The sequence below is a fragment of the Ursus maritimus genome, unplaced genomic scaffold (assembly GCF_017311325.1).
Source record: "Ursus maritimus isolate PB19 unplaced genomic scaffold, ASM1731132v1 scaffold_30, whole genome shotgun sequence".
NCBI classification, from domain to species: domain Eukaryota; kingdom Metazoa; phylum Chordata; class Mammalia; order Carnivora; family Ursidae; genus Ursus; species Ursus maritimus.
The window spans coordinates 13,169,601-13,191,766 of NW_024425564.1; the positions used below are offsets into that span (position 1 = coordinate 13,169,601).

The 22,166-nt window shown below is 42.4% G+C and overlaps 1 protein-coding gene and 2 long non-coding RNA genes across 4 annotated transcripts in view; 1 reads left to right on the forward strand and 2 right to left on the reverse strand.

Moving 5' to 3' along the window:
• The window catches only part of LOC103664979, a 31,145-nt gene extending 20,733 nt beyond the window's left edge, over window positions 1-10,412 (reverse strand). For both annotated transcript variants that reach the window (XR_569195.2, XR_569194.2), the window contains exon 1: window positions 10,124-10,412. This is a non-coding gene — a long non-coding RNA (uncharacterized LOC103664979). The remainder of the gene's footprint in view (window positions 1-10,123) is intronic.
• A 5,078-nt stretch (window positions 10,413-15,490) lies between these two features.
• LOC103664977 lies at window positions 15,491-17,794 on the reverse strand. The gene is made up of 2 exons (XR_569192.2): window positions 15,822-17,794; window positions 15,491-15,726 (listed from the first exon to the last, which is right to left on the reverse strand). It is a non-coding gene; the product is annotated as an uncharacterized LOC103664977 (long non-coding RNA).
• A 700-nt stretch (window positions 17,795-18,494) lies between these two features.
• On the forward strand, window positions 18,495-21,175 carry FOXQ1 (forkhead box Q1). The gene has a single exon (XM_040645211.1). The coding sequence runs from the start codon at window positions 19,101-19,103 to the stop codon at window positions 20,322-20,324; it is 1,224 nt and encodes a 407-aa protein (XP_040501145.1). The 5' UTR covers window positions 18,495-19,100; the 3' UTR covers window positions 20,325-21,175.
• The last annotated feature ends 991 nt before the right edge of the window (window positions 21,176-22,166 follow it).

A 22,166-nucleotide genomic window follows, 5' to 3' on the forward strand; every position in this document is an offset into this window, starting at 1 on the left:
CCTCACAGAATTATTATGAGAATTAGATATATTAAAACAGATAGAGAGCTTAACATGCTCAGTAAAAGGTAGCTTCCCTGATCGCTCCTGTTACTATTTTGTTTTCTGATGCCCCATTCCGCCTGCCCCAGCTCATGCTTTCATCCCCTCAGTAGGGCTTTAGAGATAACAGGAGCAGCTCTCAGTTAATGCGGCCTCACACATATTAGGTTCTGGAGAAGGACAGCCTGGCTTTCCAGCCCCTAGGGATGCCCCTGTGGCCTTTCACTTTGACACAGCCTTGACTGCTATTACACACTTGTGTACAACCAGTTGAAGACATTTAAATTTGTGTAAGTCCCTCCATACAATTCTAGTAATCCTTAAGTGACCTGTAGAAAAATAATAAAAGATAAAGGAAATATTGACCCACCATTTGCTTGAACTGACATCAGACCTGGGATAAACCACACAGCCCCTTAAAACTACCTGCATACAAGCCTGGCTGTGTCTCAGGGAAACCCAGGCTAAGACAAATCATTTCCTGCAAAAATTTCAACGATCACAGTTTTAAAATCAACAAACAGGACATGAGACCTTACAAAACAATGTTTCGATACCATTTCTACATTCCAGGAAACAATCTGGAAGATACGGATTGAGCATTGAAATATATAAAATTCCAGAGCATCTCAATAATTTATGTAGATAGTCAGAAATTTTGAAACAGGACTATTACCCAAGTGAGTGTATGGTTGCTGCAGCTCTACAAGAATGGTGAAAATAAAGTGTAATTTTACTTCCCTCAAGAGAGTGAGACAAAGAGGCAAAAAGGATCAAGTCTTGTTTGGCAATGAGCCAACAACAGGCCACATCAATGCTAAGAGGTTGTCACCACACCTGAGTGGAGATGGCTGAAGTAACTTTTAAAACATACTTTCCAGAAAGCTGAGACCAAAAATCCCACGCTAAACAAATATTTTAACTTAGAGAGGAGGAGATTACCTTCTAAGGTGTACCTGGAGTGTGGTAAAGGAAGAAATACTAATACCGCAATACTCCAAAAATGAACAGCATAGAGCTTGAGAAACCAATATTGTGCTTTACCAAATATACAAAACATCTTGGGAGCATTCCAGAAGGACAAGGGTTAGCTGCAGATTCGTATAAGCAAGCAGACGGATTGCCTGCATGGCTCAGACCACTGCAGGGAGCACACCTACACACACGAGTTATTGAGCATACCGATGAAGATTAACCAACACACTAGACAAATGTTCCAGAGTTTCCCAGACATTGCAGACAAATGAAATTCAAAGCAAGACACCACAAGCAGCCTGACCCTCAATAACTATCCCAAAAGCTACTTGGAAACCATCAACATTGATTCTTCTTTACAGGTGTGGTGAGTAGGGAGACTAAAGAGAACCTTTCCACTGGGTTCTACGAGGCATGGAGTGCAAATGTGTAATAACCAGGGATTAGAGGCAGGGAGCCCCGGCTAAATGAGGTTCTCCAAATCCCTAAATCTTCTGTGCCCCAATTTCCAACTCTTACAAAATTAGGCTGATAATATCAGATTAAAAAGGCTGAAGAAATGAAAGAGTATAATAGAAAGGTGTTCGTAAAAATAATTTCATGTCTACTAGTATGAAAGCTAGGACAGACACTCGCTTTTGTTTTAAAAATCCTATGTTCACAAACTCATGGTTACCAGGTGGGGGTGATGGGTGACATAGGTGAAGGGGATTCAGAGGACACTTATCTTGATGAGCACTAAATAATGTATAGAATTGTTGGGTCACTATATTGTACACCTGAAATTAATATAATTATAAATTAATATAACAATATAAGTGGTATGTTAATTATACTGGAATTAAAATTTTTAAAACTGAAAAAAATCCTATGTTCACAGATAATATGAGTCAGCCCCATAAACTAGCCTGAAAGGAAATATTTAAACAAATTTAGGCTACAAACATCTTTTATGTGCCCTTAAGCACTACAGAAGCGTCCTTGTCTTATGACTGATAAGAAAAGCCATTCTTGCTGCTCATTGAAAGACTTAAGGTGCCTTCCCTCATGGCAGTATCATTGAATCCAGCTTTATTAGAGCACAACCTTGAAAGTAACATGTATGAATTTATATAATTCAGGCTGGCCTCCTTTCAATTTGTAAAAATGGGCCAATGTTTCCTTGAGCAAGTTTAAAAACACTACATTTTTTTTTTTTTTTTTTGCAACACAATAGATGGATCTAGAGGGTATCATGCTAAGGAAATAAGTCAGTCAGAAAGACAAGTACCATATGATTTCCCTCACATGTGGAATTTAAGAAACAAAACAAATGAACAAAGAAAAAAAGAGACAAACCAAGAAACACATTCTTAACTGTAGATAACAAACTGACGGTTACCAGAGGGGAGGGGAGGGGTCAGGGGGGTAAGGGTGAAATAGGTGAAAGGGATTAAGAGTACACTTATCAGGATGAGCACTGAGTAATATTAGAATTGTTGAATCAGTATATTGTACACCTGAAACTAATATAACAGTGTGTGTTAATTATACTGGAATTAAGACTTAAAAAAAATAAAGAAATAGAAATAAAAGAATAGATTACTTTTAAAAATTCATTTTTTACCAGAGTTCAAATATGTCATTGTAGTTCATATTTTGAAAACAAGTACATGCCTAAAAATAATATTTCCATTTGCATAGTCTAGAAATTCCACCTAACCAGAGACCAGTCTCTATGGCAAATTTGCAAAAAATTTTTTTAGCTTTGTGAATTTATATTTTACAATACGAATGTACACATTTCTTTCTCTTAGATTTGAATGTTGTCTTAAAAGATTCACTTATGGAAAGCTAAACCAATATAAGGAGTACATGTAAATCCATAACCTAAATGCCATGAACAAAAATTCTTGAGGATACTCTATCTTCAGTCATCAGAACTGAAAGCTACAGGCAAAGGAATATGTATCCCCAAATCTCATCTTCATTTATAGGAATGAGACTGTGTTAATTATAGGGTAAACCTGACCAACCAAATTTGCTTCTCCATTGGGATGTTTGGTCTTAACTATTTGTTTTCACTTAAATTCTTTTTTTTATTATTATATGTTAGTCACCATATAATCCATCATTAGTTTTTGATGTAGTGTTCCATGATTCATTGTTTGCATATAACACCCAGTGCTCCATGCAATTAGTGCCCTCCTTAATACCCTTCACGGGGCTAGCCCATCCCCCACCCCCCTCCCCTCTAAAACCTTCAGTTTGTGTCCCGGAGTCCATAGTCTCTCATGGTTCATTTCCCCCTCTGTTTACCGCCCCCCTTCATTTTTCCCTTCCTTCTCCTAACGCTCTCCCTGCTATTCCTTATGTTCCATAAATGAGTGAAACCATATGATAATTGTCTTTCTCTGCTTGACTTACTTCACTTAGCATAATCCCCTCCAGTTCCATCCATGTTGATGCAAATGGTGGGTATTCATCCTTTCTGATGGCCGAATAATATTCCATTGTATATATGGACCACATCTTCTTTACCCATTCATCTGTTGAAGGGCATCTCGGCTCCTTCCACTGTTTGGCTATTGTGGCAATGTTGCTATGAATATTGGGGCGCATATGGCCCTTCTCTTCACTACATCTGTATCTTTGGGGTAAATACCCAGTAGCGCAATTGTTGGATCATAAGGTAGCTCTATTTTTAATTTTTTAAGGAACCTCCACACTATTTTCCAAAGTGGCTGTACCAACTTGCATTCCCACCAACAGTGTAAGAGGGTTCCCAACTTTCTCCACATCCTCTCCAACGTTTGTTGTTTTCTGCCTTATTAATTTTAGCCATTCTATCTGGTGTAAGGTGGTATCTCAATGTGGTTTTGATTTGAATTTCCCTGATGGCTAATGATGTTGAACATTTTTTCATGTGTCTATTAGCCATTTGTATGTCTTCATTGGAAAAGTGTCTGGTCATACCTTCTGCCCATTTTTTTATTTGATTATTTGCTTCCTGGGGAAAAATTAGCAAATTTTTAAAGAGGTGCTTTGATCTTGTTATTGAACACCCATGGCTGCTAACATTACAAAAAGAGAGACATGTACCCTTTGATGGAAAAACAAACCAACAACTTTAAAGTAGTCTTGGAAAAAAATAATCTGAATCTGATTGAACTTCTAAGTTCAATTACCAATTACCAGGAAGTGCATATGGAAAAATATGTTAAAAAACACTATGGGAACACAATCAGTAAAATCTGGAATGTGGGAAACCCTATAGGCATACATTGCAGTTTTTATCAACAAAAGAAAATGGAAGGAAAAAGATGTGAGGAAGCTGAAAGATGGACTTAACTAAAGGTGAAAAGATGAACATAGAAAAAGGTAAAAAGACATACTGACCAATAAAAATGTGTGAACTTTATTTGAATCCTGATTCAAATATTTAAACTGCTTTAACAAATTACAACTCTGATTCTTGGCCATAAAGGAGATACTGGTTCAGAATATTTTTTCTCCTCAAAACAAATAGAAAATTGTACAAAATAAATAAAAACTTTTTTCAGACATAGGAAATCAAGCAATATTATTGTGATCCCTGAGAAAAGGAAACAAAGGAGCTGAGATTTACAATCATCCTGGATTTTTGCCTGAAAGCAACTTTAAAAAAACAGCAAAGGGACAGGAAAAGCCAAGAGGAGCTCCACAATCTCACTGAGTTGAGGAGAAACAGATCAGAGTTCAGGGAGGCCAAGTCAGTTGGAATTTTTGGGACAAAGTACCAGAGAGAATTGAACTAGCAAAGAAGAGTTCCAAAAATTTGGATGAGGGCCCCTTAAGTCTTTCACTGAATATGAATCCGTGCATTCATGGGGTAAAAATCCACAAGTCTGGACAGAGAACCGAAAAAGAACTATAATCATTAATAGATCCTAGAGGTTTCATAGGACTGGAAGGTATACAGATTCTAACTAGCCAACAGAATTCTCTGGGCAATATGCAGAGTTGCCAGAAGGAGCACACCTCAGTAAGAGGGCTAACTTAGCCCTAAAGTACAGACTATTCTAGAACTGCCCTAAAGAGGCTTAAAAACAAGTCTGCTAAGAATCAATCAGTACCATGAAACCTAATATTCTGCCAAAACAAATTTTGAAACTCTTTACAACAACAAAATCCAAATGTTCAACAACATAAACTTCACAATGTCCTGCATCCAATTAAAAATTACTAGACAGGCAAAAAGTCAGCAAATTATGTAACAAGAAGAAAACTCCATAAAAAAATAGATCTATAAATGATAAAGATGTTAAAAATAGCAGTCAAGGGCTTTAACAAGCTATTACAAATATGCTTAAGATTTAAAGGAAGCACGAACATAATAAAATATTTTTAAAGGATCAAATGGCAATTCTAGAGAAGAAAAATACAATAACTGTAGGGAAAATTCCATTGGACAATCATAACAGCAGATCAGATGCTGCAAAAGAAGTGGGTACTAAGGAGGGCACATGTTGTGATGAGCACTGGGTGTTATACACAACTAATGAATCACTGAACACCACATCAAAAACTAATGATGTACTTATACAGTGGCTAACTGAGCATAATAAAAAAAAGATCAGTGAATATGAAAACATTGCAACAGGAAAATATTCAAATAATAGATAGAGAAGGAAAAAGACAAAACATACACACTCAGGGACCTGTAGGACAATATCAACCAGTCAAATATACATGTAACTGGAGTCCAAGAAGAAGATAGAAAGTAGACAGCAAATAAATATATATTTGAAGAAATTACTGAAAATTTCTCATCTGTGTTGCAAACAACAAATTGAAAGATTTAAGATGCTCAAGGATGCACAAGATGGAAAAACACAAACCATAGCAAGCAACAACATAATCAAATTGCTGGAGACCAGTTATAAGCTGGAAATGTTTTAAGTGGTCAGAAAAAAAAAACAACCCAGAGAGACATATACTCATATAATTCATACGAATGTACAGAAAGTAGATTAGCTGTTGCTTGGGGCTAAGGATGGGGAAGGCAGGTGGAACTGACTGCAAGGGGGCAAAAGGCAACTTTTTGTGGTGACGAAAATGTTCTGTATCTTTACTATGGTGGTAGCTATAGGAGTTTACACACGTCAAGACTCATTTAACTGTGCCCTTAAAATAGTTAAATTTTATTACATGTAGAACAAATCTCAATGAAATTGATTTTAAAGCAATATGATTTTTTAAATAATCAAAAATTTGAGCACCTACTGAGTGCTTAATGATATTAAAGAATTACTGTTAATTTTGTAAATATGATGGGGTGCCTGGGTGGCTCAGTTGGCTAAGCATCTGCCTTCGGCTCAGGTCATGATCTCAGGGCCCCAGGTTTGAGCCCCATATCAGGCTCCCCCCTCAGCAGGGAGTCTACTTCTCCCTCTGTCCCACCCTCCACTTGTGCGTTCTCTCTCTCTCAAATAAATAAATACATAAAATCTTTTTAAAAAATACTTAAAATTTTTTGAAGATATGATAATGGTATTGTGGTTATATTTTTTTTAAAAGAGTTCTTATCTTTAGAAGTATATAATGAAATATTTACAGATGAAATTATATGTTGTCTGAGATTTGTCTTTTAAAAACTATAAGTGGCTGGGAAATGTGAAGAGTAGAGATAAAATAATACTGGCCAACAGCTGATATTTGTCAAACTTGGATATTGAATATATGGGATTCACTACACTATTTTCTCTACTTTTTAAAAAATAACTATTTGAAAAAAATAAAAATAATAGCTATTTGGAACTTTTCACAATAAAAAGTTTTTTAAGTACTTTAAACACATGAATGATGTCATAAATTACTCATTTAAAAATTATAAACTGAGCAACTGTTCTGAGATATTATGGGGTATAAAAAATGTAAAATGATATTTTCATAATATTCCCTATTATTGATTCACTATCCATACTTAGTTTAATTTAGCCAAGATTAAGGAATTGGATGGAATCTTATGGAAACTTTGAAATGTACTTTTGAACAGTCTCAAAGACATGAGTGCTCTTCATTAAGTCCAATTGGCCATCGTAACTTGTACACTCCTCTCTATTAATATAGTACCACCAGCACTAGGCTGGTGTATATTAATTGTGATTTGGATAATTTTCTAATTCACAGATATAGAGCTTCAATGAGAAGAAAAGGGAAAGAGAAATAATTCAAACTCTCTGATAGGGAATTAAAAATGGTAAAACTGTGTATTGGTTATAACAGTTTCCTCAGAAGGCATGATTAGTTCAACAGAGAAGAGCTTGATTATAGTCTGGCCTGACAACAAAGTTGGCCTCATGGACTTTTAAGTGTATGGTGAAGACAGTGTGTAAAAACAACTAACATGTAAAAGACCTGGAAAGTTAAGAATATGAACTTGAGGTACAAGTCCATCTGTATATAAAAACAGTAGGAATATGGATAGATATCTCCTTTCTATAACTTGGGAAGAACTTGGTAAAGTAGTTATAAGAATTCCACTAAACTCAAAAAGGACAATTAGAGAAATTCATTATCAGTATTATGCAAGACAGATTATTTTTATTTTTGCAAGCAAATAATGCTGATTAATTCAGTGTGCATTGCCAGCATGGTTTCTGAACATTATATCCAGTGTTTAAACTCTACACATTTCATGATGCAACCTTACATATTTGGTCAACCCTTTCCAGGTGGTCAGAGTATACCAACAGACCAGTATGAAGTCGTCTTTAGGTAGCAACACAGCCAGTCTCCATCTTGAGAGGCTGAGTTAAGTAGAAAGTAGCTGACAACTTCTTGAGTATACCAGTCAGAGCTCAAAAAGATCAGGACAAGTTTCTTCCCAAATGCGGTTGGGAAAAGGTCCAAGGCTCATGGAATCATTTATGAGAAGGCTAAAGGAATCCTCGGAACAGGCTGATTCTGGCTTAGCACCACAATCTGCCAAGAACTAATAGGAAATAATGTAGAACTCAGACTTCAAGCCATGCCTAAAAAGTAATAGCTTTATACTTCTAACACAGAGATCATTACTTTCTTATTATTTGTTGGATCTCTAAAACTAGGGTGCCCATAGAATTTACTGTCAAAAATTGGAACACTTTTAAAGAGGGAAGGCCTTATTAATAATGATATGAAGACAACCAGAAACTGAGACTATTCTAGGCAGCTGACATCTATGGTCAGACCATCTAAAACCACAGAATGTTGTAATAAACAACTGATCGCATCATTTTATAAGGACACCATACATGCGATGCAATACATACCACCAATTACATAGCTTCCATTTTCACTGGCCAAATTCATGGTGTTCTGATGTCACATGGCCTGGTAGCTTCTCGGTCTTCTGATAATGTCAGAGTACTGTTGTACTGCACACATGTACTCCATGTCTCCGGGCCATGTTCTCTTTACATATGTCCTTGCCTCTATCTTATATGGAAAAATAGACCAGTAACAAGAAAGGTTCCTCCAAGATCATACATAGAGTCTGAAGTCGTACATACAAGAACCTCAAGGCCATTCCATCTGTACATAGTCATACATTTTTATGCCTCAAATAGCTCTCCTACCATCTCTGAAATCTTAAAGTTGAGTGAAAAATCAATATATTTCCTTCAATGTCAAAAAATTCTTGAGCTCAATGAACCATTAAAATATTATCTTTCAAATAGGAACAATTCTATATATTGGCATGGAGTGAGCTCCAGAATTTGTTGTTACTAAAAAGATCAAGTAGAGAGAACTAACTATATAATGTGTTAACACTATCTACATGGAGGAAAATATGAATATATGTGTGTTGGCTTAGTTTACTTTTTAAAGATTTTATTTACTTATTTGAGAGAGAGAGAGTGAGAGAGAGAGCACAAGAGGGGGGAGGGTCAGAGGGAGACACAGACTCCCCATTGAGCGGGGAGCCCAATGTGGGACTCTAGGCATGACCTGACCTTAACCAACTGAGCCACTCAGCCACCCCTCCTTAGATATTTTAAATGGAAGTGTGAATGTAGTTGTAGATAACATCTTTAAAAAGGTGATTAAATCAGGGTGCTCAGGTGGCTTAGTCAGTGAAGCATCCGACTCTTGGTTTCAGCTCAGGTCATGATCTCAGGGTTCTGAGATCAAGCCCCACATTGGGCTCCCTGCTCAGCATGGAGTCTGCTTGAGATTCTTTACCCCTCCCTCTCTCTTTCTCTCTGCTCCCCCTACTCACACTCTTTCTCTCTCTCACACATACATACATACATACATACATACATACATACATAAAATCTTAAAAAAAAAAAAGACGCTCTTCAGAAAACTCAGGGAATGCAACCAGCTCCGAACTCAGACAGAACGGAGGGCAGTTCAAGCACAGATGAACCAGGGGAAACGAAAACATTCTAAAATAAAAAGTGATCAAATCAAAATGAGGTCTTTAGGAAGAGTCCTAATCCAATCTGACTGGTGTCCTTATAAAAAGAGGAAACTTGGACACAGAGACACTAAAGGGACATGTATGCACAGAGCAAGACCAAGTAAAGCCATACTAAGAAGGTGCCCACCCAGCTGACACGGTGATCTTGGGCTTCCCGCCTCCAGAACTGGGAGAAATAAGTTTATTGTTTAAGCTGCCCAGTCTGTGATGTTCTTTCTGTTATGGTAGTTCTGGCAAACCAATATAAAGGGCAATTTTATAAAGAATTTGATCAAATGGTTATCTATAGAGTAGAGGAGAAAGCAAGGTAGAAGAAACAGGGATGGAAACTAAATTTCTGGGGGGTGCCTGGGTAGCTCAGATGGTTAAATGTCTGCCTTCAGCTCAGGATCGAGCCCCATGTCGGGCTTCTCCTCTCCCTCTGCCTGCTGCTCCCCCTGCTTGTACCCTCTCTCTCCCCCTCTCAAAGAAATAAAATCTTCAAAAAAAAAAAAAAAAAGAAAAGAAAGAAAGAAAACTAAATTTCCCTGACCATATCTCCCATTATAGCTTTGACTTTGAAACCAGGTAAAAATTATATACTTAATGAAACAAACTAAAAACAATGAAGGAAATAAAAAGCAACATGCACCAAATAATACTAACAACTTGTTTTTAGCTGAAGAATATACTTACAATTATCTGAAGTTATTCTAAAACTTGGTAATTTGTGTAGCTAGTGAGCTGTGTCCTGTAAAGGAAAAAAAAAAAAAGCAAGTAAAAATCAAACTGTCTTCAGTTACCACATTGTTAGCAGAAGTTGGAATTGATATTTTGATACAAGAACAGAGATGAACACCTATATATAAAGGCATGATAAAGCAATAAGTAATCATGTCGATGTGATATTCAGCACAAATGAAAAGAGATACAGGTATCAAATGAAAAACTTTTGCAAACCCTTATAATCCTATGGGGAATTGGAAATATCACGCGATTTCTTTAAGAAATTTTTTTCTTCTTAGCAATGTCCCCTGTAAAATCCTAGAAGCAATGACCTACCCAGAAGCAACAAACACTTCTAGAACTTAGATTTTGGTCTCAATACTATTTCTATCAACAAAGAACCTGGACTACTTGGATAAATAGGTAATTCCACGTATAAGGCAGGATATGTAAAGTGAGTAATATCTTGTCATATTAGAAATCTAGAAGGCTATGAATGGATTTAAACACATCATACATGTTTAAAAAGCTGTTAATTATATGCTTATATAGATGTGTGTGTGTGTGTGTGTGTGTGTGTGTATCCTTTGCAGGGTTCTAGGAGAACCATCAAATTATTTGAAAACAGGTAAATAAAGAGAATTAAGCATTTAGCCTACTTCTGCACAAACCGTATTCCCAAGTAACAAATAGTTGATGAGGAAAAGTTTTTCTTTACATAAGTATTCCAACTTATAAAGAATTCTTTCTTTATATGATAATGCCACTATCTTGCAATCTCTGATGGCAATAAACAATTGTCATTAATAGCTTCAAAGACCATGAGGCAATAAGCTGATGGGGAGTTTTATAATAGATGAATCAAGCGTAGACTCAAAATCACAGATATCTTAATTTGCAAAGCGAGCAACAACCAGTCATCATGAGCCTCCATAGAAAAATCCGCATCATCAGTACTCTTGAAAAATAAAAATAAAAGCTAAATATGCTCAAGCCTCTCGATCTGTCAATTCACCAAAAATATAGGGGACAGAAGAACATGTTAACCAACACTACATAATCAAAAAGTCCAAACTATAGGAAACATCTACAGGACAAACAACCTGACTTGTCTAACAATTCAACTTCAACGATAAATTAAACACAGAGAAGGAAGATCTATAAATTCAAGAGATTTAGAAGACTTACCAACTAAACAGAATGGGAGGATCTTTGGATTCTGGATCAATCAAACTGTTTATTAAAAATGACACTATTGGGGAAATTTTAAAATATTTTTATTGAGGTGTAAGTAATAAACAGTGTTATATTAGTTTCAGGTGTAGGGTATACTGATTCAACAATTCCATACATTACTCAGTGCTGATCGTGATAAGTGTACTCTTAATCCCCTTCACCAAGTTCACCCAGCCACCCACCCAACTCCCCTCTGGTAACCAACAGTTTGTTCCTGTATTTGAGTCTGCTTTTTTGTTCTTTTTCTCTTTGTTTATTCATTTGTTTTGTTTCTTAAATTCCACGTTTGAGTGAAATCATATGGTATTTGTCTTTCCCTGACTTCGTTCACTTAGCATCACACCATCCAGGTCTATCCATGTTGTTGCAAATGGCAAGATCTCAACCATTTTTATGGCCGAGTAATATTCCATTCATTCTTCTTCATTCATTCATCTATGGATGGACATTGAGTTGCTTCCATATCTTAGCTATCATAGATAATTCTGCAACAAACATGGGGCACACCCATCTTTTCAAATTAATGTTTTCATTTCCATTGGGGAGCCATCTGATAGTGGAATTACTGAATCACACGGTAATTTTATTTTTAATTTTTTGAGGAACATCCATACTGGTTTCCACAGTGGCTGCACCAATTTGAATTCCCACAACAGTGAAAAGGGTTCGTTTTTCTCCATATCCTTGCCATCACTTGTTGTTTCTTGTTTTTTTTGTTCTAGCCATTTTGACAGGTGTAAGGTGCTATCTCGTTGTGGTTTTGATTTGCATTTGCCTGATGATTAGTGATATTGAGCACATTTTCACGTGTCCATTGTCCATTTTTATGTCTTCTTTTAAAAAAGGTCTATTCAGATCCTCTGTACATTTTTAAAATCAGATTATTTAGGGTTTTTTGATGTTGAATTGTATAAGTTCTTTATATATTTTGCATATTAACCCCTTATTGGATATATCATTTGTAAATATCTTTTCTGAGACTACTAGGGAAATTTAAATACTGACTAGATATTTGATAATATTATTAAAATACTGGCAATATTATGAGGTTTGATAATGATACTGTGGTTACATTATTTTTTTAAAAAAAAGAAGTCCAAATCTTTTAGAAATATTAAGGTAAATATGATGTCTTGGATTTTTCCCAGAAAAACCTAGGGAAGGGTGGGAAGTAGGGACAGTGAAGATACAAATGAAATAAGAGAGGCTATAAATTAGTAACTATTGATTGGGATAATGGTTACATGAGATTTCATTATACTTTTGTCTTTACTTTTGTATATGCTTGAAATCTTCCATGATAAAAAGTTGACAGATAATAAAAAATAGATAGACCCTTAGACAGACAGATATTCTCTTCACAGCTCAATCACAATCTTTCCCATATGATTTGCTAAGATGGGTTTTACCCTCTCTGAATAACACGATTGTCCTCAATTTTCTGGAAGAAAAACAAGGGACTTGACTTTTCTCTTTCTTTCTGAGCACTGACTAAGGCATTAGCTGCATGCTAGGCCTAGGAAGTTTCCTATCCACCCACAGACTGTTTTTCACTTTTCCAGTTTCCACCTGGAAACTCTGCTTAGTAGATAACTGCCAAAGAATTTGCCTGACTGGGCTTACACAGACAGTCTATCTTTGCAAGATGATCTCCCAAGGATGAGGAGAATGAGAAAGACAGAATGTACATTCTACGGAGTTGAGTTGTTAAAATTTGGACAAGAGTTATTTTTCTAGATTAAAAAAAGAAAAGTGAGGACCAGTAAGTTGCTTGGTAGAACAAGGATACAAACCCAAGATTATCCATCTCCAAATTCCACACCTATCCAAAGAGTAACAACACCTTCTCTAGAGTTAAATGGAGGAGTTCACTCCACCTCTACCCCACATGCACAAACCTAGACTGTGGGTCCAGAAGCTGGGGACTGCTGGCCAAGGCAAGAATGACATAAGACCCCTCCCTAGCCTGATGGGAGGACTGAGTGGGATCCCTGCAAAGACCTGTTTTGTTTTGTTTGCTTGTACATCCTCATTTGTAGATCCAAGGATACCAACTAGACCTCATTTGCCACCTGTCCCTCTCTCACCAGGATTTGTATGACAGTGTGACAATGGGGCAGTACCCAGGGGTGTAAGAGTCAGAGGTACCCCATTCAGATTTCCCTTTGGAAAGACAGACAGTCTCTCTCGACAAACATTGGGAGAGAGTCTAATTTTTAATTTGTTATGGAAAATGGCAGCCTCAAATTTAAAAAGAAAGGACTGGATAATTCATTGTAAAAGGAAATTCAATTTTTTTTCTCAGTTTTTAAAAACTTAAAATTTAAAGAACTTCAGGTAATAGGGAAACTGGACTAGAACTAAACAAGAAGGGTTCCTCAGACTTGGTCAGCTCTGAAGGGATGGATTCCATGACCACAGTATCAAAGCTGTCATCTTATTGTTACAAATCATCCCAGGGCCTTTCTTTCAATCTCTGATAATATTTCATACATTGCGCAGGATTTTGTCTCTGAATTGAAGAATCAGACAGCTTTTTCAGTGATCTCTACTCCCTGTCATACTGGGGCTGATCTCCTTTATACCTTCACATCTTCTCTCCTTCTCCTTTACTTCCCTCAATTTGCCTTTAGCTATTTTCTCTCTTCTCCACCATCACTAGACCTGCCTGCCATTCCCCCTCGCCAGGACCCACTACCTGGAAGTTACACTCAAGTAGCCCAATAACACCCCGGTTCAATGGAAGCCCAAGGGATTTCTTGTGGGTTGTGACCCTTGGACTCTCAGAAAAAACTTCAAGGATAGCCCTTGGGTTTGCACCTGTTCAGTAATGCCTAGCGAAATACTGGGCTTCTTTGATTAAACCATGTCTGTGGGCTGGGCCAGAATCCCAAAAGTAGAGTGCCAGAATACAGGTGTCAAACAGACACAGGAGCCTGTGTCTATTACAAAGATATGTAAAATGACCTAGGTTTTATCCATTCTTTCATGCCCACCCTGAATCTCTGCAGGATTCTTCCCAAGTATTCAGAATCTACAAAAGAATCAGAGGAGGTATGGGTTATAACAGGGCACAAAGTATTGTTCCCTATGTTTTCACTAACAGAAAGGAAGACAGAGGGAACTTTCACTGCCACCTGACTTCTAATACCACAAGTCCGGACCCTTTCTATGCCTAAAGAGAGAATTTACATAGGTCCAGTGCCATGCATTCTGCCCTGGGACTCTGAACATTAGCCTGTCCTCTGTGCCTGCAGATCTTAGGTTCTTAAGGGCATTATAATGTAGACTCATCCACAGGCCCAGACTCCCACAGGAAAGTGCTTTTAAGTTCACCTTCTCTTCATACCCAGAGGCCAACATCAGCTACTAGCAGAGGTTAACAACACAAGAAACTCAAAGCTGTTTCCAGGTTACCCACAGGGAATGTTATCAGGGTGATTCCATGTTCCCACTGTGCGAAGTCTGTATGCTCTTTTAATTCAGGGGCCAAGTCATCACTATTTCCACTCAGAGTCAATTTCCAGTCTCCCAAATTACCTTAGGCATTTTAGGAATTAAATGATTTCCCTCCCATATCAGAATTTAGGAACTGGGTTATGAAGCACTATAAAATTATTAAATGTGCAGATTGTTTCCACGGTTAATTTAATTCTTGGTGTCTGCAGATAGATGCATTATCTTCCTTTGCCTAAACCCACTATAAGGAGGCCACAGGATCACAGAAATGTGAACTCATCTTTGGCCATAGCTTATTCACTTCTCTCTATGGAAATTAAAAGGCAAGGGGAACAAAACCAGCTAATGGGTCTCCTGTAATTGCTAGTGTTGGTCAGGGTCCACCTGCAGGCATTGATTATTGACCCATCAATAGCAGACCCCCAAAGGATGAAGAATTAGGGAACAGAAATTTCCAACCTTTTCTGCAGAACTATGAACTAACAAAATGTGAATTTTTTTTTACAGTGCCTGGGCTTGAGGATATTGTGGATAGAGATGCACAGAATGGATCCTTTCGCCGTCCATTCTCAATCTGGACAAGGTGAATGACTTCCTTGGCTGCAAATAGCAGTTAAAGATAATATACCCAAATCAACCACAGAGGGAAAGAGCAGTTTTATTTCTGATCTTAAGGACAAATGCACCATGTCCTCAGCAAATGGCACAATCTGACATTCTGGAGGCGAGGACTGGGTATACAGCAGTGACGGACAAAGACAAAACCCCTGCCCTAGTGGGGCTTCTGTGGATCTTTTTATCTTCTCAAGGTAGCCCACCTCCTGCCATTCTTACCAGGGCCTTCCTTCCAAGGTCCACTGCCAATGGTCTAAGTCACTCTGAAAATAGAAAAGATTTTCCTGCTGAGAACTCTCCCACCTCCACCCTTCCCTTCAAACCTTTATAGGCTCCAAACCAGCAGATAGCAGCCCACCAGCGTCCCAGCACGGAGGCAAGGGAAAGGCCTATCCCAAAGGAGTGACTGGCAGGTCCTTTTCACATCTGGGATGGGGTAAGAGGGTCTGCTCCTGCTGAGGTTGGGCGAGAGGGAAGGTGCTGGGTAAAAAAGAGAAAAACAGCCAGTGATGGGGGCAGTCTGCCTTCCTTGGGGGCAGCCAACACTCCTTTGATCAAAGCCCCATCCCCAGGTTGCCTGCCCAGGAGATCCACAACCCCCTCCCTCTTCTCACCAGGCCCAATAGGCACATCCTGGAGCTAGCAGGCTAAGGCAAAGAGTGCCACAGCCACTATAGTCCTGGCGGCTGGATGTTCACACTCCCTTGCCCTGTGAACTTCCTAGAGACCGAAATGTACCTCCTGTACATTCAACCCAAGAAAAAACAAGTGCCAAAAAACTATGTGTGCAAGAGCTGAGAGAAAATTTAGGAGTCCATTGGGATCAGCCTCTTTACAGGCAAAGATCCAAACCGCAGCCCCTTACCTGGTCATGTGTAAGTGGCAGCAGGGCCCAGTACGTTGTCCAATTTTCTTCTCTGCTCTCTGAACAATATCCCTATCAACAGTCTGGAACTTTCCAGACTAACAGGAGAACCCCCTCCCCCCCAGCACCTGGCTGGAGGATCTGGTGAGGGAGGAGGAGGGGAGATAGGAGGATGCTTGCAGGACCAGGGTGGAGGAAGCCATGGCAGTCCGGAGGGCCCTTGAGATGAGTGTTGCTGCAAATCTGGAGGTGGCTGGGCTACATCAGGGTCACCGGTTTGGTGTAGCTGTGTGACTTCAGTCCTGTGGGACAGCACACCTGTGCTATCTCTAAGATGGAAATGGGTGATGGCTGGGCACCTTGGTGCTGCAGTGTCTTATGGGCCTCCCTTAGACTCTGCAGCCAAACTGGGCTCCCACCTCAACTCGCCTGGGCTTATCTCACTCAAAAAACAGGTCTTCCTCCTCTTGCCCTGCCCATGTCTAGAGTTCAAACCAGGATGACATTCATCCTGCGTGTCTTTTATGGCTAGCCAAATCGCTGGCTCTTTACCTGGCTGCTATCTTGCCCCAGCCCACTTCCCCTCTCCAGGTTCAAGGGACCGTAAAGTCCCAGGGCTAGAGCGAGCAGATCCCCTAGAGGGAGGCTCATCTCTGGAAAAGAATCCACTCCCCACCCCACTCCCAACTCAAACACGCAAGAAACGTCAGTCTAATCTCCAAATGATCATTTCTCCAAATACGAAAATAACAGAACCGCCGATGGATCTGTCATTTTGCCCGCCCCATTCTAAATGCCGTCAAAACTGCCTAAATAAAGATAAGAGAGGATTGTGTACGTTTTCTACACAAATGGTGGAAAGTAATAAAATAAACATCAAAGGTAAGCTTCCACGTACTTGCAGCTCCGTCGCTATTTTCAACAAAGGCAGGAAAAAGGAGGAAACCTGAACGTGGAAGGGCAGCGGGTTAGAAGTGCACCTTCTGGAGGGGTCCAGCGCGCCCGTCCCTGGGGTATGGACACCATGTAGGCCCAACTATCGTGCGGCAGAGAAAGGGTCCCCCTTTCCCGACGGTCCGATACCACAGCAAAAGCCCTCACGGGGAAAAATTGGGAAGAAATGGTCGTAAACACATCATGCTCTCGGCTCCCGCCCCTGGGAACACACCCTCCCTTTCGTTCCTGTTGATAGTCGGAGCCGGGAATAGCACGTCCCCCGCTTCGCCCGCGTCTGGAGGATTCCGCAGGGGTACAAACGCAGGCAGAGCCTGGCACCCTGCGCCACACACAGTCGCTCCAGGCAAAGAGGGGAACGCTGCTGCCCTTACCCAAGAGCCACCAGCCAGGTATAGAAAAGGTAAAGGAAAACAAAAGAAAAGTGAAAGTCAGAGGCCATTTAAGCAAGAGTCAAGGTCATTAAAAAAAAAAGTTCACAATTTCAAGTCCAGTACTGAGAAAGAAAGAAGGGGAGGAGAGGAGGGAGGGAGGGAGGAAGGGAAGAAGAAAGAAAGAAAGAAAGAAAGAAAGAAAGAAAGAAAGAAAAGAAAAGTCCGCAAAAGAAAATCATAGAAAGGTGCACAGCATGTGGCTCCCAGAAGCGGTCCCTGCAACGCGTCCTGCGCGTTCTTTGCTGTTCAGCACTTCGTCAGTGACGACAAGGGTTTGCTTTCCGAAGAAGCACGGTTTTCACTACACCGCGTGCAGTTTGAGAGAATCGCAGGCCTGAGCAAAGTTCCTGCTGCCCAGAACCCAGCCCTTCCACGTGCCCCCTGGGGATCGCCCCACCTCCACTGCCCAAATCGTCTTCTAGAAGTGGGAGACGCAAGGACCCTCCCAGGCGGTCGGGCGCTCACACCTGAGGGAGGAGCGGGCGGGCGGGGCGGGCACGCAGGCACACTCAGAGACACGCGCACACCCCCAGCCGCGCGCAGGCTTCCCATTGGCAGGAGACGGAGGGCGGGGCCGGGCCGACCCAAAACAAACAACCTGCGCCGTGACTTTGCTGCCGTGCTGCCGCATGGCCTCGGCCTGGTGTGGGCCCTCCGGGGAGCCTCGGTCACCTAGGCCACCTCGTTCCCCCACCCTCGGCCGTCGGCGCCCAGGCCCCGCCCCCTCGGAGCCGCCGCAGGGTTATATTGGGCCGGGGCGAAGGTGGAAGCTAGACGTAACAGCGGCCGGCCAGCGCGGAGATGCAGCTTCGGAAACCGGGGGCGGAAAGGCGGCTACCGGCGCTACAGCCTCAGGGACTCGGCTCCGCAGGCGCTCAAGGCTGAAGGTTCCATAGCTTCCCCCAAGGGTGACACGAACACAGGCTGGCACCATCTCCGTGCCCCGAAGATTCCTGCCCGGGACCTGGGACCTCCAGTGAAGAACACCTCCTGGTATCTTGAATGGATAGCAGATGCTCACGCTTCTTCCTTCCAGCAAGAAGTCCCAAGCCCGGCACACTTGGGCATCAGAGGGTGGAACCGCACCCCTGTACGCATTCGCCCCGAAGTCTCTCATCCTCGAACTGAAGACAGTACCCACCCAACTCCTCCCTCTCCGCCCCTCTTAGTTCACCCAATAAGCACAACCCCTCCAAAAAAAATTCCAGCGGAAGAAGACTCTTCAACGGGAAAGTGACTGTCTCTCGCAAGAGGAGGGAGAGCTCCCAGGAAAGAAACGCGAGGACCCCTGGCCTCGAGATCTCCATTCCGGCCCCCGACACCACCTTCCCAAGGCCGCGCGAAGGAAAGGGTACGGCGCAGGGCAGGGACAGGGTGCGCGGGCATGAAGTTGGAGGTGTTCGGCCCCCGCGCGGCCCACGGGGACAAGCCGGGGAGTGATCTGGAGGGTGCAGGCGGCAGCAACGCGCCATCTCCGCTGTCGGCAGCTGGCGACGACTCCTTGGGCTCGGACGGGGACTGTGCGGCCAACAGCCCCGCGGCGGGCGGAGGCGCTGGGGAGCTGGCGGGCAGTGGCGAGCGGAGCGCAGGCGGCCGGCCCGGCGCGGAGGAGGAGGGCCCGGCGGTGGCAGCGGTGGCGGGGCACGCGGAGGTCTGCGCTGCGGGGCCGGGTGCGGGTAGCGCGGGGGGCGGCGAGGGCGCGCGCAGCAAGCCATACACGCGGCGGCCCAAGCCCCCGTACTCGTACATCGCGCTCATCGCCATGGCTATCCGCGACTCGGCGGGCGGGCGCCTGACGCTGGCCGAGATCAACGAGTACCTCATGGGCAAGTTCCCCTTCTTCCGCGGCAGCTACACGGGCTGGCGCAACTCGGTGCGCCACAACCTCTCGCTCAACGACTGCTTCGTCAAGGTGCTGCGCGACCCCTCGCGGCCCTGGGGCAAGGACAACTACTGGATGCTCAACCCGAACAGCGAGTACACCTTCGCCGACGGGGTCTTCCGCCGCCGCCGCAAGCGGCTCAGCCACCGGGCGGCAGCCCCCGCTCCGGGGCTTCGGCCCGAGGAGGCCGCGGCCCACCCCACCGCCGCGCCCCCGCCGCCCGCGCCCGCCGCCTCGGCTTCTCCCGGCGCGCGCTCGCCCGCCCGCCAGGAGGGGCGCTCCAGCCCCGCGGGCAAGTTCTCCAGCTCCTTCGCCATAGACAGCATCCTCAGCAAACCCTTCCGCAGCCGCCGCGACGGGGAAGCGGCCCCCGGGGCGCAGCTGCCATGGGGCGCCTCGCCCTGTCCGCCGCTGCCCACATATCCCGCGCTACTGCCCAGCGCCTCCGGAGGGGCTCTGCTGCCGCTGTGCGCGTACAGTGCGACCGAGCCGGCGCTGCTGGGCGCGCGCGGAGCCGACGCGCAGCCCTCGGTGCCACCCGCCACACCTCACCTTCTGCTCGCGCCCCTCTCGGCCTCGGGGCCAGCCAAGCCGTTTCGAGGCCCGGTGGCCGGCGGCGGCGCGCACCTGTACTGCCCCCTGCGGCTGCCCGCGGCCCTGCAGGCGGCCTCGTCCTGTGGCCCCGGGCCGCACCTGCCTTACCCAGTGGAGACGCTCCTGGCCTGAGCGGCGCCGCGGAGCCCAGCAAGGGTGGGCGCCGTCGGGGAGGCAGGAAACGCAGGCCGGGGCTTTGCATTTTCTAGCCAGACAAAAAAAGACGGTAAAAGAAAAATCTCCATCAAACGTGCCTTAAAACTAAAGCATTTTTGACAAAAGTGTTTTAATTTAGTTCAGAATATTTTCCTTCTTTTGTGACTTTACAGAAGACCAAACCAATTCTCCATAATTGTTTTAGGTTCTTGACCAAGCCTGTCCTCCCCTTCCTTCACAAAGACTTTTCCTATCTTCTTACTTCCCCTTACTCCTATTTTTGTCTCACCTTCCATTGGTTTATCCCTTTAAACACACACACACACACACACACACACACACACACACACACATCAGGGAACCATTCCATCTGATAAATGATATGACTACTGTTTGGGGCTTAATGGCCCCCACTCCGTGTAAGTATGTGGCATTTACAGGCATAACTGAGTGTGAGAAAGGTGTCAGAGAATCTTCAGTCATTTCTCTGCTAGTGACCAATGCTTCACTGTGCCAAAAGATTAAAAAAAAAAAAGTGGGGTTTTGTAATTAAATTATTTATATATTTTTGAGACCTGAATTGAAAATGTTGCAGGCAACGGGCTACAGCCTTATTAGTGGTTTGGTGATCTCTAACTGTGGTCTCCTTGGGCCCAGCAATTTCTTTAAAGGAAAAGTTAGCATTATGTATGTGGGGTGCCAGGACCACTGCCACGTGAAAGCAAGTGTGATTTTTATTTTTAATATTATTTTATTTGTGTCTGTACATATTCATGTATAAATTTTATGAAACCCAGGGATAGTGCTTATTTTTAATAAAATTCACAACTGACTTTAGCACTTTGTGGTAGTGGGTCGGAGATGGAGAGTTTTTTACATTCCCCCTACCCTGCCCCTGCCAAGAAAATGGGTTCAGGCTTAACTCTCAAAAAACTTCCTATGGGGGTCAAATAATTTCTTGAATAATTCAATAAAGGCAGAGGCCGAGTGCAGGTTTCCTTACCTAACCAATTGCCCTACAAATCTCCAGGATGGGACTTCTATCAACATGATTTCTTAAACTTCGAACCAATGACCTCTATGAGAACTCACCTAAGAGTTACCAGAACAAATGATAAGGTGTGTGCCCCTCTCCTACAAGAATCCTTTAGCAGACAAACTGAGCTATTAGCAAGCTTATAATCAAGCAGACATTTTTAAGAAATTGGTTCTGACTTGGAGCTCAAAAAGCTGGAAACAATCTTGGCATAAGACTATCTTAATACACCAAAGATTTCTTCAGGGCAGTTTTAAAAGCAACTTGAAAGTCAATGGTTTTTGTCAAAATGAAACGATCTACCTTTTTAGGAATGCAAAAGTTAATTTGTTTATGAACCAATCAGTGGTATTTTTTTTCACTCTCTCCTTTCATACGAGGATATCATTTGTAGAGGTGGGGCTGCCAGGCCTATTTCAGTTGTGATCTGAAGAGAAAACACTACCTCAGATGGGGCGAAGACAATTTCTCATACTTGATCAGAGGAAGTACCAGAAAACAGTGTGAACACCTGTTGTTCAGTAAATTCAAAGGCAGTGGGGCTCTAACAATTTATGGATTGCAATATTCTAATTAGTCAACACAAAGAACAAGAAATTCAGAAACCAGAAATTTAGGCCCCATTGTTGTTCCTGCAGTTCTTCCATAGATCTCATCTAATTTAAAACAAGAGGATGATTTAGGGTTTACATATTGTGAGGTGGGGTAAAAAAAGTGGAATTTGTTTCAGGATGCTCTCTTTGGGCAGAAATGGGTGGGGGATGGGGGGAAGCCCATTTGCA

What these genes read in the sequence shown, in the direction of transcription:
- FOXQ1 (XM_040645211.1), top strand. Translation starts at nt 19,101, where the DNA reads ATGAAGTTGGAGGTGTTCGGCCCCCGCGCGGCCCACGGGGACAAGCCG.